General features: G+C 29.8%; 1 protein-coding gene and 2 pseudogenes across 1 annotated transcript; all 3 read left to right on the forward strand.

Annotated features, from left to right (window-relative positions):
• The first annotated feature begins 4,316 nt into the window (after window positions 1-4,316).
• On the forward strand, window positions 4,317-4,996 carry LOC130015524 (probable serine/threonine-protein kinase CST; annotated as a pseudogene).
• A 2,470-nt stretch (window positions 4,997-7,466) lies between these two features.
• Window positions 7,467-8,047, forward strand: LOC130015525 (probable serine/threonine-protein kinase PIX13; annotated as a pseudogene).
• A 3,042-nt stretch (window positions 8,048-11,089) lies between these two features.
• Window positions 11,090-14,683, forward strand: LOC126682933 (E3 ubiquitin-protein ligase At1g63170). The gene is given in 6 exon segments (XM_050378711.1): window positions 11,090-11,245; window positions 12,024-12,259; window positions 12,262-12,878; window positions 13,503-13,628; window positions 13,716-14,004; window positions 14,311-14,683. Coding segments are annotated over 5 exon segments (1,269 nt in total). The 5' UTR covers window positions 11,090-11,245; window positions 12,024-12,205; the 3' UTR covers window positions 14,494-14,683.
• Window positions 14,684-15,207: the final 524 nt, after the last annotated feature.

Genomic DNA, 15,207 nt, shown 5'->3' on the forward strand with positions numbered 1-15,207 from the left:
GAATAGCTGATCAATTTAATCAAAATTGAATTAAGTAAATTATTTTATCTCTTTAGCCAAACCGATCGAATTAATTAAAATTAAATTAAAAGTCTAATGATCTAGAAAAGTCAAACATTTGTCGAAGGATTTCACTATGTCCAAATCTTTAAAGTGTTTGCAAAATCGTATTAAAAATATCCGAACCCAAAAAGAAGTGTGCTAATGTTGATGTGTCGTTGACGTAGATTGCCACATATTGTCCATATATGAAAAGAATTTTAATAATTAGACATAATGAAAAGATTAATTTGATAAACGTTTGGAAATAATGAAATTTTTACTAAACGTGTTGCCTTTTTAGATATTATCTGCATCTTTTACTTTATATTTTCATACATGGTTTATACACGTCAATAACACGTAAGCATCATCACATTCCTTTTCGATTTGGGATATTTTTGAAACGATAAAGTACGATATTGATTATTATCGAGATGTTTTAAAGATTTGAATATAACAAAAACTTTCGCTATATGTTTGACTTTTTTAGGTCATCGGGCCTAAATTAAATAAACTCACTAAAATTTTAAAAGCATAAAATCAAACCGACTGAATCCCATATGAAAAAAAAATTCATTTATCTAGACACTCTGATAATTAAATAACATAATATAGATAAGATTTTCCTTATGTAAATAGAATAGAACATCGATTTAATACTAACAAAACTCAGCCACATTTATTAACATCTTGTTATTATGGTATAATTCGGCATTGTATCTCTATATAAAGACTTGAAATATACCTATTAAATGAGTGTTTATCCCACACAACGGATGTGCCATGTCATTTTTACAACAAGTCAATAATCATTTGCGATAGAAAATCTTTATTTATTACTTATTTTTTTATCATTAAATATTTACACATGGCTAACGTCTCATTGGTTTGTTGCACGAATAACGTGTGGCAACCGTTACGTTGTATAATTATTCATATTAAATTTAAGTATTTTTATTCTCTTGAATTAACTTTATAAGCTCTTAACTCTCAACATGCTAACTTAAATATCAGAGTATACAGCAAACTATCGTCGTTCGATAAACAACCTGACTTGATTCTATCTTACAGGATTTCGTTAAAAGTTTGGTTCCATCAAAAACGGCACACATATGTAAGCATTTATGGCTATTAGAATGCTGAATTAAAATCAATTAATTTATAATATCTTTCGGTTTATTTGTTTAACTTACAATCTTAAATTATCTAACTAGTATGGTTATAAAAAAAGTGACGAAATATAAAAATAGGTGATGTTAAACAATCTACTAAAAAAAAGAGAGCGAATGAAAAAGAAGAAAAAAAAATACTTATCGGGAGGCGGAAGCGGCCGCTCCTGCTGCCCCACTCCCTTTACGTCATTTTTTAGCATACTTTTTAATTTATAATTATATGGATCAACTGTCAATTGTTTAATATGAATGATATTTATTTTATCTTTATAATATGAATGATATTTGTTTTATTTTTATCATTTTTGCCATCTCTAAGTTCAAAATTATTAATAAATTTAATATCAATTATTAGCTTAATGAATACTACTAATTTAATATCGTTCAACGATTATATCAATGTTTTTAATATTACATAAAAGCTCTAAAAACATCTCGAGAATATCAGATATTATCTTGTTAAAACCTATTGTATAAAAAAATCTATTAATTTGTAGTGAATATAAATCACTTAATAAGTGATTTTTTTTTTTTACCTATTTGATGTGAGATTATACCTATTTCAAAACATATGTGAAATATACAAAAAAAAATGAAGAACATGTGGAGTTGGAGGTGACTAATTCTATTTCTAGTTAAAAGAAGAGATGTTGTTCCTTCACAACCGAGCATATGTTTCCCAACACTTAGACAATGTAATGCATAAACATGGGAGCTAGGCCACACGTGATAGAGTTACCACCGGCATACCATTGGATCACATTGCCCATAGGCCTCTTTAGTCTAATACACAATCAAACCCATATCATCAAAGATATGCAAATGATCACTTTTGTGTTAAAATCACCAAATATATAGTCTAAGTAATTTCTTGTAGACCTAACACAAGGATTAGACTAAGAATATAATCAACTCAAGTCGAATCAAAATACTATATTAAATTTGAGTTTGATTCTTCTATTTTGAATTCCGAAATTCCGAAATTTGATTTAGCATACGATAAATCTCTATTTTAAGAAATCGAGTTCAAGTTCAGTAAAACAATTAAAAATCAAATTTAAAAGTTAAATTTTAACATAAATAATACATTGTTTCTTGATTATCAGAGAGGAGAGAATGCTAGTGGGAAAAATTAAACACACGATCTTAATAGAATATTATTTGGCGCTTGAACTATAACTAATCGGTAAAATATTATATAATTATAAAAGATAAAACAAATTATATCAATCAAACTCGATTACCGCTATAAATTTAATAACTAACTCGAGATCTATGAAGATGGGTTGTGACATATTCAACATTTCTAACACTTTATTTCTATAAAATTCAACCAATAAAATTTATAATTTATTAATAAAAATAATCGGCCCAGATTTTTAAAATAATTAAATACTCATATTTTTAATAATTTTAAAGAAATAAAACACTTAAAAAAAAAAACCAAAATCCATGTTTAATTAACAATACCAATAATTGTTATCATCTTTAATTCATAAAAATCAACCTCTAGAACACATATTTAATCAATATTTATCTTCATCCCTGAAATTAATTTAAATCAATCACCCATATTTAAAAATTGCTCAAAACCGAACAATATCAAAACAATTCTCAAAACCGAACAAACTACCATTAAACTATAATTTTTAATAACAAAAACATATATTTTAAATAAATTAAAACAGAATATAAGTATAAAGTTTTGAGCTAGCAAATATACCTTGATCGTTGATTTGATTGTAGATTATTAATCTACGGAAGTTGCTTAACGTTTTTCGTTTAGGAATTTTGGTGAAAAAAGTTAAAAAATAATGGACTTGTGTTTTACTCTAAAACTTTGGCACCCCCATTCTAATGGAGAATGAAATTTTGTAAAGGTTCAATCACTTACAAATTTATCATTATGGCAATTTCGTAAAAAAAACCAACTTTAGGGCTAAATAGACTTAAACCTTCTCAAATACTTATATATAATAAAATCATAAATATATTGGCTGAATAAATATTTTTGGGTTTTAAAATAATTAAAATAATTGTTTTTGCGGTTTTTAGTTTAAAATCACTTTAAACACCTACAATTGCCAAAAGTCAAAATTAAGGCCAAACGCACTCCAAATCACATATTCAAAAGCTATTTCCGTATTCCTAATTAATTAAAATAGGACGCATGGCGAAAATAGACACTAAAATATATCAGGTATTACAATAACCATATTCATATATTTAACAGAGTCATAACCCTATATTTATTACATTCAAAAAAAACTAAGAGATCCTTAACTTTAACTCTAGCTACAAAAATATATTTTCTATAACATCATAAAATGAGAAACAATTCTTGAATACTCAAAAAATATGGGTAATTGTGTTGTACTTTTTCATCATGGTGTTATTAATGATAATAAAAATCCTACTACGGCCGGTAGACCTATTCATGGGATAGGTACTCGGCCGGCCCAATTAAGCCCATTTTCTAGGGCCGGGTTTAGACATTAATTTTTGATTCTAAATCCGGCCCAAGCCCGAGCATAAAAAAAGCTTGCTATTTCATAGATGGACTCGACCTTTTATTTTTATTAATTTTACATATAAGTCCGAAAAAGCTCACCCTGAGCCTGCAAAAAATAGAGTGAAAGGAATGGATTTGGATAGTAAAAATAAAGCCCGGTCCGAACTCAGATTGGGCTTGGATTTATTTAAAAATGAAAAAAGCGTGGTAGGCCCGACCTGAGCTCGGTCCAAACCCGGCGCATGAACTGGTCCATACGGCGGGTATACGCATATTTTAATACTTTTAATTAATATTGTAATATCTTTTTTATTTCTTTTTGTTTTTGAAAATTGATCTTATAAAGTTTGTGTTTTAGGTGTTTTTATAAGTAGAGTGAACAATAAAATTACCTTGAATGTGTTTATGAGTGGAGTGAATAATGAGGTTTCCCCTGATGCTGTTGGAATGAATAATGATGTTATTTCTAATAGTCAAATAATAGAATTATCACAACTGATAGAATTTTCTCTTGATGATTTAAATCATGCCATTGAAAATTTTAGATTACAAAATTTGTTGGGTAAGGGGTTTTTTGTGAAGCTTTCAAAGGATGGATTAATAAAAGGACTTTTAAACCTTCTAGAATTGGCCTTGGGATGGCTGCTTCTGTGAAAAAACTCAATTTCACAAGTTTGCAAGGGATTAAAGAGTGAAGTCTAAGATGGATCTTTTAGAAAGTCTATCTCATAATAGTTTAGTAAAGCTATTATGACACTGCCAAGAGGACAAAGAACTCTTGCTAATCGACGAGTTCATCCATAAAGGAAGCTTGAGCACCCATCTTTTTAGAAGAAATCATGTCATCGATCCCTTATCTTAGATCTTACGACTCAAAATTGCAATCGGAGCAGCTCGAGGACTAGTTTATCTTCATAATTTAGATAAGGCGATCATATTCGGAGATTTTAAGATCGATAACATATTATTTAATGTGATATACAATGCTAAAATATCAGATTTTGGTTTAGCTAGATTGGGTCTTTTGGATGGGAGATCTCATGTAACCACCGGTTAGACGGAGAATAGGGGTTATGCTGCTCCAGAATCCGTTGAAACATGGTATTTATATGTCAAAAGTGATGTGTATGGCTTTAGCGTGGTGATACTTAATGCTTTAATCCTACAAGCTGACCTTCAAGTCCTTAATGCTTTAGAAAAAGTACATGCAATAGAGAAAATAACAAAGCCTGCCAAAAGCATTCAATCGTGCTCTAGTTCTCATCCTTGAACTATAGGTGGAAAGGATCTTATGGCTAATATGTTATTGGGCTTGAGTATCTATCCGGCCCGGTCTTTAAAGATCGGGCTTGGACACTAACTTTTAGTTCCAAACTTAGTCTTAATTCGGAAAAAAAAACTCGCTATTTCGTGTGCGGGTTTAGACTTCTATTTTTATCTATTTTACACATAGGCCTGAAAAGGTCGGCCCGAACCCCTAAATATTGAGTGCAAGGATCGGGTTTGAGTAGTCAAATTGAAACATGATCCGGGCTCGGGCCGGACTTGAGTTTAGTTAAAAAAAATAAAAAAGTTTGGTAGCCCCAGTCCGAGCCCGACCTGAACCCAGCCCATGAACAGGTGGCCAATATACTAAAGGCGAGATTAATATAAGTTTTAAGATGTATATTTTTTCTCTTATTATATATACAAATAGATCGACACCTGCGCGGATGACAATGAATAATTCTTTATATTTAATATTTGATATAAGATGTACATTTAAATTAAATTTGTAAATTTACTAATATTAATTTTTAATTTTTTTCCAATTTTTTTCCAAATTTTAAAGTTACATTTAATTAAATTATATAACTATTTAATTTGATATAGTTATATTTTAGTAATTAAACTTAAAAAAAACAATTTTAATAACTTTTATATGATATTTAAATTGTATCTCGTCAACTTATATAGCCAAAAGGCTTTTAAGATTATATAATTTAAAACTTAATTAATTAAATCATAATTAAATACTCATATTTTGAATAATTTTAAAGAAATAAAACACTTAAAAAAAAACAAAAACCATGTTTAATTAACAATACCAATAATTGTTATCATCTTTAATTCATAAAAGTCAACCTCTAGAACACATATTTAATCAATATTTATCTTCATCCCTGAAATTAATTTAAATCAATCACCCATATTTAAAAATTGCTCAAAACCGAACAATATCAAAACAATTCTCAAAACCGAACAAACTACCATCAAACTATAATTTTTAATAACAAAAACATATATTTTAAATAAATAAAAATAGAATATAAGTATAAAGTTTTAAGCTAGCAAATATACCTTGATCGTTGATTTGATTGTAGATTATTAATCTACGGAAGTTGCTCAACATTTTTCGTTTAGGAATTTTGGTGAAAAAACTTTGGCACCCCCATTCTAATGGGGAATGAAATTTTGTAAAGGTTCAATTACTTACAAATTTGCTATTATGGTAATTTCGTAAATAAAATCAACTTTAAATAGACTTAAATCTTCTCAAATACTTATAAATAATAAATCATAAATCTATGGGCTGAAATAAATATTTTTAGGCTTTTAAAATAATCAAAATAATTATTTTAGCGGTTTTTAGTTTAAAATCATAAAAATCACTTTAAACACGTAAAATTGTCAAAAGTCAAACTTAAGGCTAAACGCACTCCAAATCACATATTCAAAAGCTATTTTCGTAGTCCTAATTAATTAAAATAGGACGCGTAGCGAAAATAGACACTAAAATATATCAGGGTATTACAATAACCATATTCATATATTTAAGAGAGTAATCACCCTATATTTATTACATTTAAAAAAAAAACTAAGAAAGCCTTAACTTTAACTCTAGCTACAAAAATATATTTTTTATAACATCATAAAAAGAGAAACAATTCTTGAAAACTCAAACAATATGGGTAATTGTGTTGTACTTTTCCATCATGGTGTTATTAATAATAATAACAATCCTACTACGGCCGGTAGACCTATTCATGGGATAGGTACTCGGCCGGCCCAATTAAGCCCATTCCCTAGGGCCGGGTTTAGACATTAATTTTTGATTCCAAATCCGGCTCAAGCCCGAGCATAAAAAAAGCTTGCTATTTCATAGGTGGACTCGACCTTTTATTTTTATTAATTTTACATATAAGTCCGAAAAAGCTCACCGTGAGCCTGCAAAAAATAGAGTGAAAGGAATGGATTTGGATAGTAAAAATAAAGCCCGGTCCGAACTCAGATTGGGCTTGGATTTATTTAAAAATGAAAAAACGTGGTAGGCTCGACCTGTGCTCGGTTCAAACCCGGCCCATAAACTAGTCCATACGGCGGGTATACGCATTTTTTAATACTTTTAATTAATATTGTAATATCTTTTTTATTTCTTTTTGTTTTTGAAAATTGATTTTATAAAGTTTGTGTTTCAGGTGTTTTTATAAGTAGAGTGAACAATAAGATTACCCTGGATGTGTTTATGAGTGGAGTGAATAATAAGGTTACCCCCTGATGCTGTTGGAATAAATAATGATGTTATTCTTAATGGTCAAATATTAGAACTATCACAACTGAGAGAATTTTCTCTTGATGATTTAAATCGTGCCACTAAAAATTTTGGATTACAAAATTTGTTGGGTAAAGGTTGTTTTGGTGAAGCTTTCAAAGGGTGGATTAATGAAAGAACTTTTAAACCTTCTAGAGTTGGCCTTGGGATGGCTGTTTATGTGAAAAAACTCAATATCACAAGTTTGCAAGGGATTAAAGAGTGGAAGTCTAAGATGGATCTTTTAGGAAGTCTATCTCATAATAATTTGGTAAAGTTGTTAAGACACTGCTAAGAGGACAAAGAACTCTTGATAATCGATGAGTTCATCCATAAAGGAAGCTTGAGCACCCATCTTTTTAGAAGAAATCATGTCATCGGTCCCCTGTCTTAGATCTTACGACTCAAAATTGCAATCGGAGCAGTTCGAGGACTAGTTTATCTTCATAATTTAGATAAGGCGATCATATTCGGAGATTTTAAGACCGATAACATATTATTTAATGCGATATATAATGCTAAAATATCAGATTTTGGTTTAGCTAGATTGGGTTCTTTGGATGGGAGATCTCATGTAACCACCGGTTAGGAGGGGAATAGGGATTATGCTGCTCCAGAATCCATTGAAACATGGTATTTATATGTTAAAAGTGACGTGTATGGATTTAGCGTGGTGATACTTGAAATACAACTGACTTAAGGGTATTTGATGCCAACCATCTAGATGGCCAACAACATTTGATTGAATAGTTGAAGCTAGTTCTTTTATTGAATGGAAAGACGGAGTTCTATATGGATCAATATTCATGAAATGCAGTGGAACTAATAGCAAAATTTATTTTCAATTGTCTTCTATCTAATCCTACAAGCTGACCTTCAAGTTCTTGAGGCTTTAGAAAAAGTACATGCAATAAAGAAAATAACAAAGCCCGCCAAAAGCATTCAATCGTGCTCTAGTTCTCATCGATCCTTTAACTAGAGCTGGAAAGGATCTTATGGCTAATATGTTGTTGGGCTTGAGTATCCATCCAGACCGGCCTCTAAAGATCGGGCTTGGACACTAACTTTTAGTTCCAAACGTAATCCTAATCCGAAAAAAATTCGCTATTTTGTGTGCGGGTTTAGACTTCTATTTTTATCTATTTTACACATAGGCCTGAAAAAGGTCGGCCCGAACCCCTAAATATAGAGTGCAAGGATCGGGTTTGAGTAGTAAAATTGAAACCTGATCCGGGCTCGTGCTGGACTTGAGTTTAGTTAAAAAAATTAAAAAAGTTTGGTAGCCCTAATCCGAGCCCGACTTGAACCCGACCCATGAAAAGGTGGCCAATATAGTAAAGACGAGATTAATATAAGTTTTAAGATGTATACTTTTTCTCTTATTATATATACAAATAGATCGATACCTGCGCGGATGACAATAAATAATTCTTTAAATTTAATACTTGATATAAGATGTACATTTAAATTAAATTTTAAATTTTATTATTATTAATTTTAAATTTTTTTCCAATTTTTTCCAATTTTTTAAGTTATATTAAATTAAATTATATAACTATTTAATTTGATATAGTTATATTTTAGTAATTAAACTTAAAAAACAAATTTAATAATTTGTATATGATATTTAAAATGTATCTCTTCAACTTATATAGCCAAAAAGCTTTTAAAATTATATAATTTAAAACTTAATTGATTAAATCATAAATTAAGTTTTTAAAATACATTTTATTTCATAATCTTTTAATATTATTAATATAACATCAAAACTTTTAAAATTATATAACTTATACACATAATTAAAACACTTCAAAATTCATAACCATCAAATTTTAAAAATTCATAACCAAGATAGAACCATTGAAGAATAAGATTAAAGTACAATAATAAAAGCCATATAACAACAAGTAAAATATGGTCTTTCAAATATCCTAATCTATTAATATATGAAACAATTAAAAATATAAGCAAAGAGTAATAATCGAAAAATAAAAATTAAACTTAAATCTCGCTAGTTAGCCATTTTGGCTTCCAACGTGGAACTAAGTTCCGGTACGAGGGTCTTAACTTGAAATTCGATCGAATATGCCGAGAAACCGCTTAAACTTTTAAAGTTTCAATCTTTGCAATAACGTTCTTAAGAGGAATCAAAAAGACAGAACTTTACCAACAAAAAAAAATTTAAAGAAAAACAACAAATAAATAAAAATATAATATTGAAGAAGATCTCGAATATTTAAAGATTCATGGATCATAAGAAAAATAAGAAATTTTTAACATGTAAGCCAAAAAGGCTGCAAAAATTTATGTTTGGATCATAAATCCTACTCATGCAACTCAAAAAAGTCATGAAACAAATATAAACTTTTAGTGCTTTCAAAATTGAACCCACAAAAAAATACAATTTACTCCATCCGTGGAGCATTATTGAAGCAAAACAAGTTAAAAGGAAAGGAAAAAAAGAAGAAAGTGATTGAGGAGGTGGTTTTCCGGCAATTACCTCAAATTAAAAGTTTTTAGTTGTATTTAGAGAGAAGTGAGAGGATTTTATTTTTAGAGAGAGTGAGTTTATATTGTTACGTTAAATATACATAATATTCAGTTAAGTGTATTCTTAAATAATTTATTAATTTAATTATTATGAAATAAAATTTATTGATTGGTTTTGAGAAAAATCATTTACTTAGCTTATTATAAATTAAATTATTCAACTTATTACTACTAATTAAATTCATAGTTTAATAATTTAATATAATATCATAATTTATCGATTAAATTTAATAAAAAGCAAATGATTTGGTACCTCAGTTTCGATTTTATAAACTATAAGACCCTTTTATTAGTTCCGTTAATAATTTGAAATTTACTTTCAAATGATTTGGCTCAGTTTCAATTATGTAAACTACCTCATTTTCAAACGATTTAGTACCTCATATTTCATTCCATTAACAATTTAGTACATATATTTAACAGAAGCGATTTATAGTTTACAAAATCAAAACTGAGGTACCAAATTGTTTTATTTTCAAACAAGAGGTAGCAAACTGTAAATTATGACAAATATGAGGGGCTTTAGAATAATATAAAATATAAAATTTATTATTAATAGTAGACATAGTGAAATCACTTATTTAATTTAAAGTTAACCCAATAAAATACCAAATGGTTCAGTTATAGTCAAATCTTTCAAAATCGGCTAGTTCAGCCCATCTTGAAATATTTGAAACCTTTTTACGTCATTCGTGAATCAAACCTAAAATTTCAAAATGAATTTCATCCTAAAATAGATTAAATTTGATTCACGAATGGCTAAAAAAACGTTTCAAATATTTCAAAATGGGTTAAACTAACCGATTTTGAAGAGTTTAACAATAAATGATAAAATCCGTAAATATTTTGTATTTTATTGAAATTAACCGGTTAATTTGTATGTATTTTAATGAGCGTTATAATCTATATTAAGTTATAATCTCTAGACATCACATTGTTATAATATATATTAACTTCTAATTTTTAAAAATCATTTTTTTTTAAAATAATCACAAGTTTATTTTTTTATATAAAATGTTAAATATTTTTTTATAATTTATTTGTTTTTATTTAATATAGAAATTATTATTAAAAAATATAAATATTAAAAATAGTCAATGTTTTCAGATAATTTATTACTAACATAAAAATGAATTTTTATTTTATTAATTTGCATACAAATGTTTTTCACATTTTTTATATATATTTTAATAAATATTAATCTGATGATATCATCATTAATAAATCCAACGGTTCCTAATCCACCTACTGCACCACCCAATGCAAAATCTTAGTACACATTTTCCTCTCTCTTCACCTATCAACAAAAAGAAAACGTTTCGCTCTCCATTTTCGCCGGAGAGTTGAAAAAATGCTGACGCTTTAAGATTTTCCCGAGAAAATGACAGAAAATAATTAGTGAGCTTCGAACTCCTTATCTTTTTTCAGATGAATCTTATTTATTTATCTTTAAAGTCCTTATCTTTTTGTCTACAATTATGCATAAATTCATTTTAGAATTTTGGAAATTAATTTTGATTGGTCAGTAAATTAATGTTTTTTTGATGAAAAGTTTCAATTTTTCAGCTGAATTTGTTATTGGGTGTTGTTGTATTGAGTTTTAGATTAATGGTTTTTTTTAATTAAGTGAATTTTATATATGTTGAATTAATTGTGCATTCTTGTCCCCTGATCAATCAAATATTTAGTTGTAAATGTATTGTGTATGATCAGTTTGAACCATTCCATATTTTAGTTTTTTATTTTATGCAAATTCATTTAGAAATTTAAAAAAATTCAAGAAGTCAACTCAATTGGATTATTTCCATCAATTGTAATGTCTAGAAAGGTTATGATGTGCACAGTTTAATTATTTTATAAGTAAGGGCAAGGTTGAAAAGAATTTGATACATGGCGCGAGTGACATGATTTTGCTATGCAATCGCGTGATTTAGACATGTAAAAATGTTTGTTTAAAGTCGTGTTAGTGTTATTATTTGATGTATCGGATTCTTCCTTAGTTATGAGGAAATCATACTTTCTTTGCTGCATTGATGCTACCAAGTCATGAATGTAGTAGTTTATTAGTTTGTTTAAAGTTTCATGTGTAAATTTGGTTTCGTGTACATTGTTTTTGCTTGATAATGGGGCTTTGTGAGATCTAAGAAATTTATGTTAGTTTTGTTGTCTGATGCAGCTTGTATTGAAAAATATTCAAAAACCATCGAATCTGAAAAGTATTCAGCGGCAAGTGTTTCATGGTGCTAAATTTATTGTGGTCAATAGCTAAGTGTTGATTGAGGGAAACGATTTAATAAAAGGTCGTAAAGTATTATTGACCAATGCTTTCATGTCTTCTAATTCAGCTGTTAGACTTAGATGGATGCTACTTTTTTTGAACCAAAATATACGATTGCCATCCGAACTGATCAATATATCCTTTGCTGATGGATCCTATAGATAGCCATAATGACCGTGAGCTCATTATTAATATGACAAGAAATGATGATGCTTTATCGACCTCATCTCTTGACAGTCATCCTTCTGAAAGAGATTTGCCTCAGCATGATGATAGCTCAAGCAGCACGCATGGTTCCACTCATCAAAATTCTTCATCTTCCTTAGATAGATCGAACTCTAGAAATTTAGTATCTGGAAGGAGAGGAGATGGGAATGAACGTCGGCGTAGGAGTCCGTTGAACTCTGGGTTATGGATTTCCTTCGAGCTACTTGTTACTGTGGGTCAGATTATAGCATCTATCGTTGTCTTGTCCTTATCAAGAAATGAAAACCCGCAAGCCCCATTATTTGCATGGATTGTGGGTTATGCATCTGGTTGTGTCGCAACACTTCCCATTCTTTATTGGCGTTTTCGTAACCGCAACCAGAGTTTCCAGCAAGATTCTGTTCAGTCTCTTCGAGGCCCTACCCAAAGCAATCCGCCTGATTCTACAGCTTATACAGCCATATCAGTTACTCAAGCTTCGGAAGAGGATAATTTTCCCTCAGCTGCCTCAACAAATGGTCAAAATGCAAGACCCTTAAGTGCACGGTAATGTTTTAATCTTAATAAATCTGTTCAATTTAAAAAGCTCATGGGGTGTTATTGGAATTTGAGTGTTTCAAGTTTGATTGCCCTATGTAAAGTTAAGCTTTAATTTTCTTTACAAAACTTATAAGTAAGATGGAATCTCTCACGTTCTGCATTGAGAAACCTAAAATGTTAAAAAAATGCATTTCGAATTACTGTATTCTCAATACTTTTGAACTTCTTATTTTCTTTAACATGTAACATTATGATAGTAGTCATGTATAAAGGGAGGTAATGAGATTCGGGATTTTATGTATTAAACAATGAAATCGAGAAGGCTTTGTTTATAACTATAGCTGTAAAAATGATATTATTACTTGTTTTGACAAGTAGTATTTAATATGCAAACATGTTCAAGCGGAAGGAACAATAAGGTGTCCTTAAGATGAAAAACTGGAAAAAAAATTCACTGTGGCAGAACAAACATGGAATATAACTTTTGAAGTAGTATATGTTTGGATGTATTAAATCTGATTTTATTCGTCATGAACATTCCGATATGCAAAGCCTTACAAAATAAAATTCATGAAAATCAGTAATTGCCTTTTTAATGCTCTCATTAGTGAATTGGCTTCTGATTTGTAGGCTTAATGGATTAATGGATCATTTGAAGATGGCGTTAGATTGCTTCTTTGCAGTTTGGTTTGTTGTTGGCAATGTGTGGATTTTTGGAGGTCATTCTTCTCCTTCCGATGCTCCCAAATTGTACAAGTATAATTACATGCATTTACTCTAAATGTTCTATTTGATTACATTTTTGGTTTAGTTGCTTAGATATTTTTCTTGGCTTTCTTGCAGATTATGTATAGTGTTCCTTACTTTTAGCTGTATAGGATATGCAATGCCATTCATACTATGTGCAACAATTTGTTGCTGCTTGCCTTGTATAATATCTTTACTGGGTTTCCGTGAGGATTTTTCTCAAACTAGAGGTGCTGCTGCAGAAACCATTAATAGTTTGCCAACCTACAAGTTTAAGTTACAGAAGAGTGAGAGTGTCGATGATGGTGACGGCTCAGAGACTGGTGAAGGTGGAGTCTTGGCTGCAGGGACGGAAAAGGAGCGTGCAATATCCGGTGAAGATGCGGTAAGTTCAATTAAAACGTGTAGGCGTTCATTTATTTATGACATGATGTGGTGTTCGTGTATTTATGTTCTGAATGTAAGTAAATCTACATTTATCGTGAATCTAAAGCCGGAATGTCTACGATTATGATCTGACGCTAGTTAAAATCTTGTTATGGAATACCGGAAAGGGTGCTTAAAAGTACATACGAAATAACGGTTCTAACATTTGTGGAATTGGGTACTTTTGTTAGGACCTTTTTGTTTGAGGCGAGTGATGAAACTAAAATTTTATTGTTTATGCTGCACTTTTCGAAATCTGATGCAGACTTGCTGTATATGCTTGAATAAATATGCGGACGATGATGAGCTGAGGGAGTTGCCGTGTTCTCATGTGTTCCATACGGATTGTGTGGATAAGTGGTTGAAGCTTAATGCATCATGTCCCCTCTGTAAAAGTGAGCTTGGTGAAAGCAGCAATATTTTGCCATCCACCAGAAACTCCAGCTAGCTCTGATGGTACGTCAAATGTTGTTCATAAAACTAAAATTTTGTTGTAGAGCCGTGTAAATGGGAATAGGAGGAGGTTGTTTCACTGTAGCTTTAGTATTATATCTATTGTTTGTATTTGCAAGATACAGAACAGGTAAACCTGATATAGCCTATACTTTGGTGCAAATAATAAATTTATTCTTTTTGACTGTTGGTCCTCGATGGCGTGCTTATTCTGCTGCACTTGAATTAGGAATGTAATCGAGCTGAATCGAATTGGAACATTGTTAAATTAGAACTCGACTAGATTCTGAAATTCCAAAAGTCGACTTGAACTCGATTGACTTTTATTTTAGGACTTCAAGCTCAAATTTAGTAGAATAGTCGAGAATCGAGTTGGACTCAGTTATCTATATAAATATTATAGAAATTAAATTTAAATAAAAGAGTGTTATTTAAAAATATATATAATTATAGCTTTCTATAGTTGCTTTACTTTTTTATAAACTAACAATTATTTGGTTGATTTATCACCATTGAATGAATAATCATCATTTTCATCCAATGGTTAAATGGATAAAGTACAAAACAAAGTAACCCTATAATTCCCTATTTATAGGAATATGTGAATATAAAACTCAAGCCGGGCTCGTTTGCATCCGAACATTGTAAAATCGCCGATTTCAACAAAATCCACACCTTTCATTTTCAATTGCACCTTCAAACATCAAAA

The sequence above is a fragment of the Mercurialis annua genome, linkage group LG5 (assembly GCF_937616625.2).
Source record: "Mercurialis annua linkage group LG5, ddMerAnnu1.2, whole genome shotgun sequence".
Taxonomy (NCBI): Eukaryota; Viridiplantae; Streptophyta; class Magnoliopsida; order Malpighiales; family Euphorbiaceae; genus Mercurialis; species Mercurialis annua.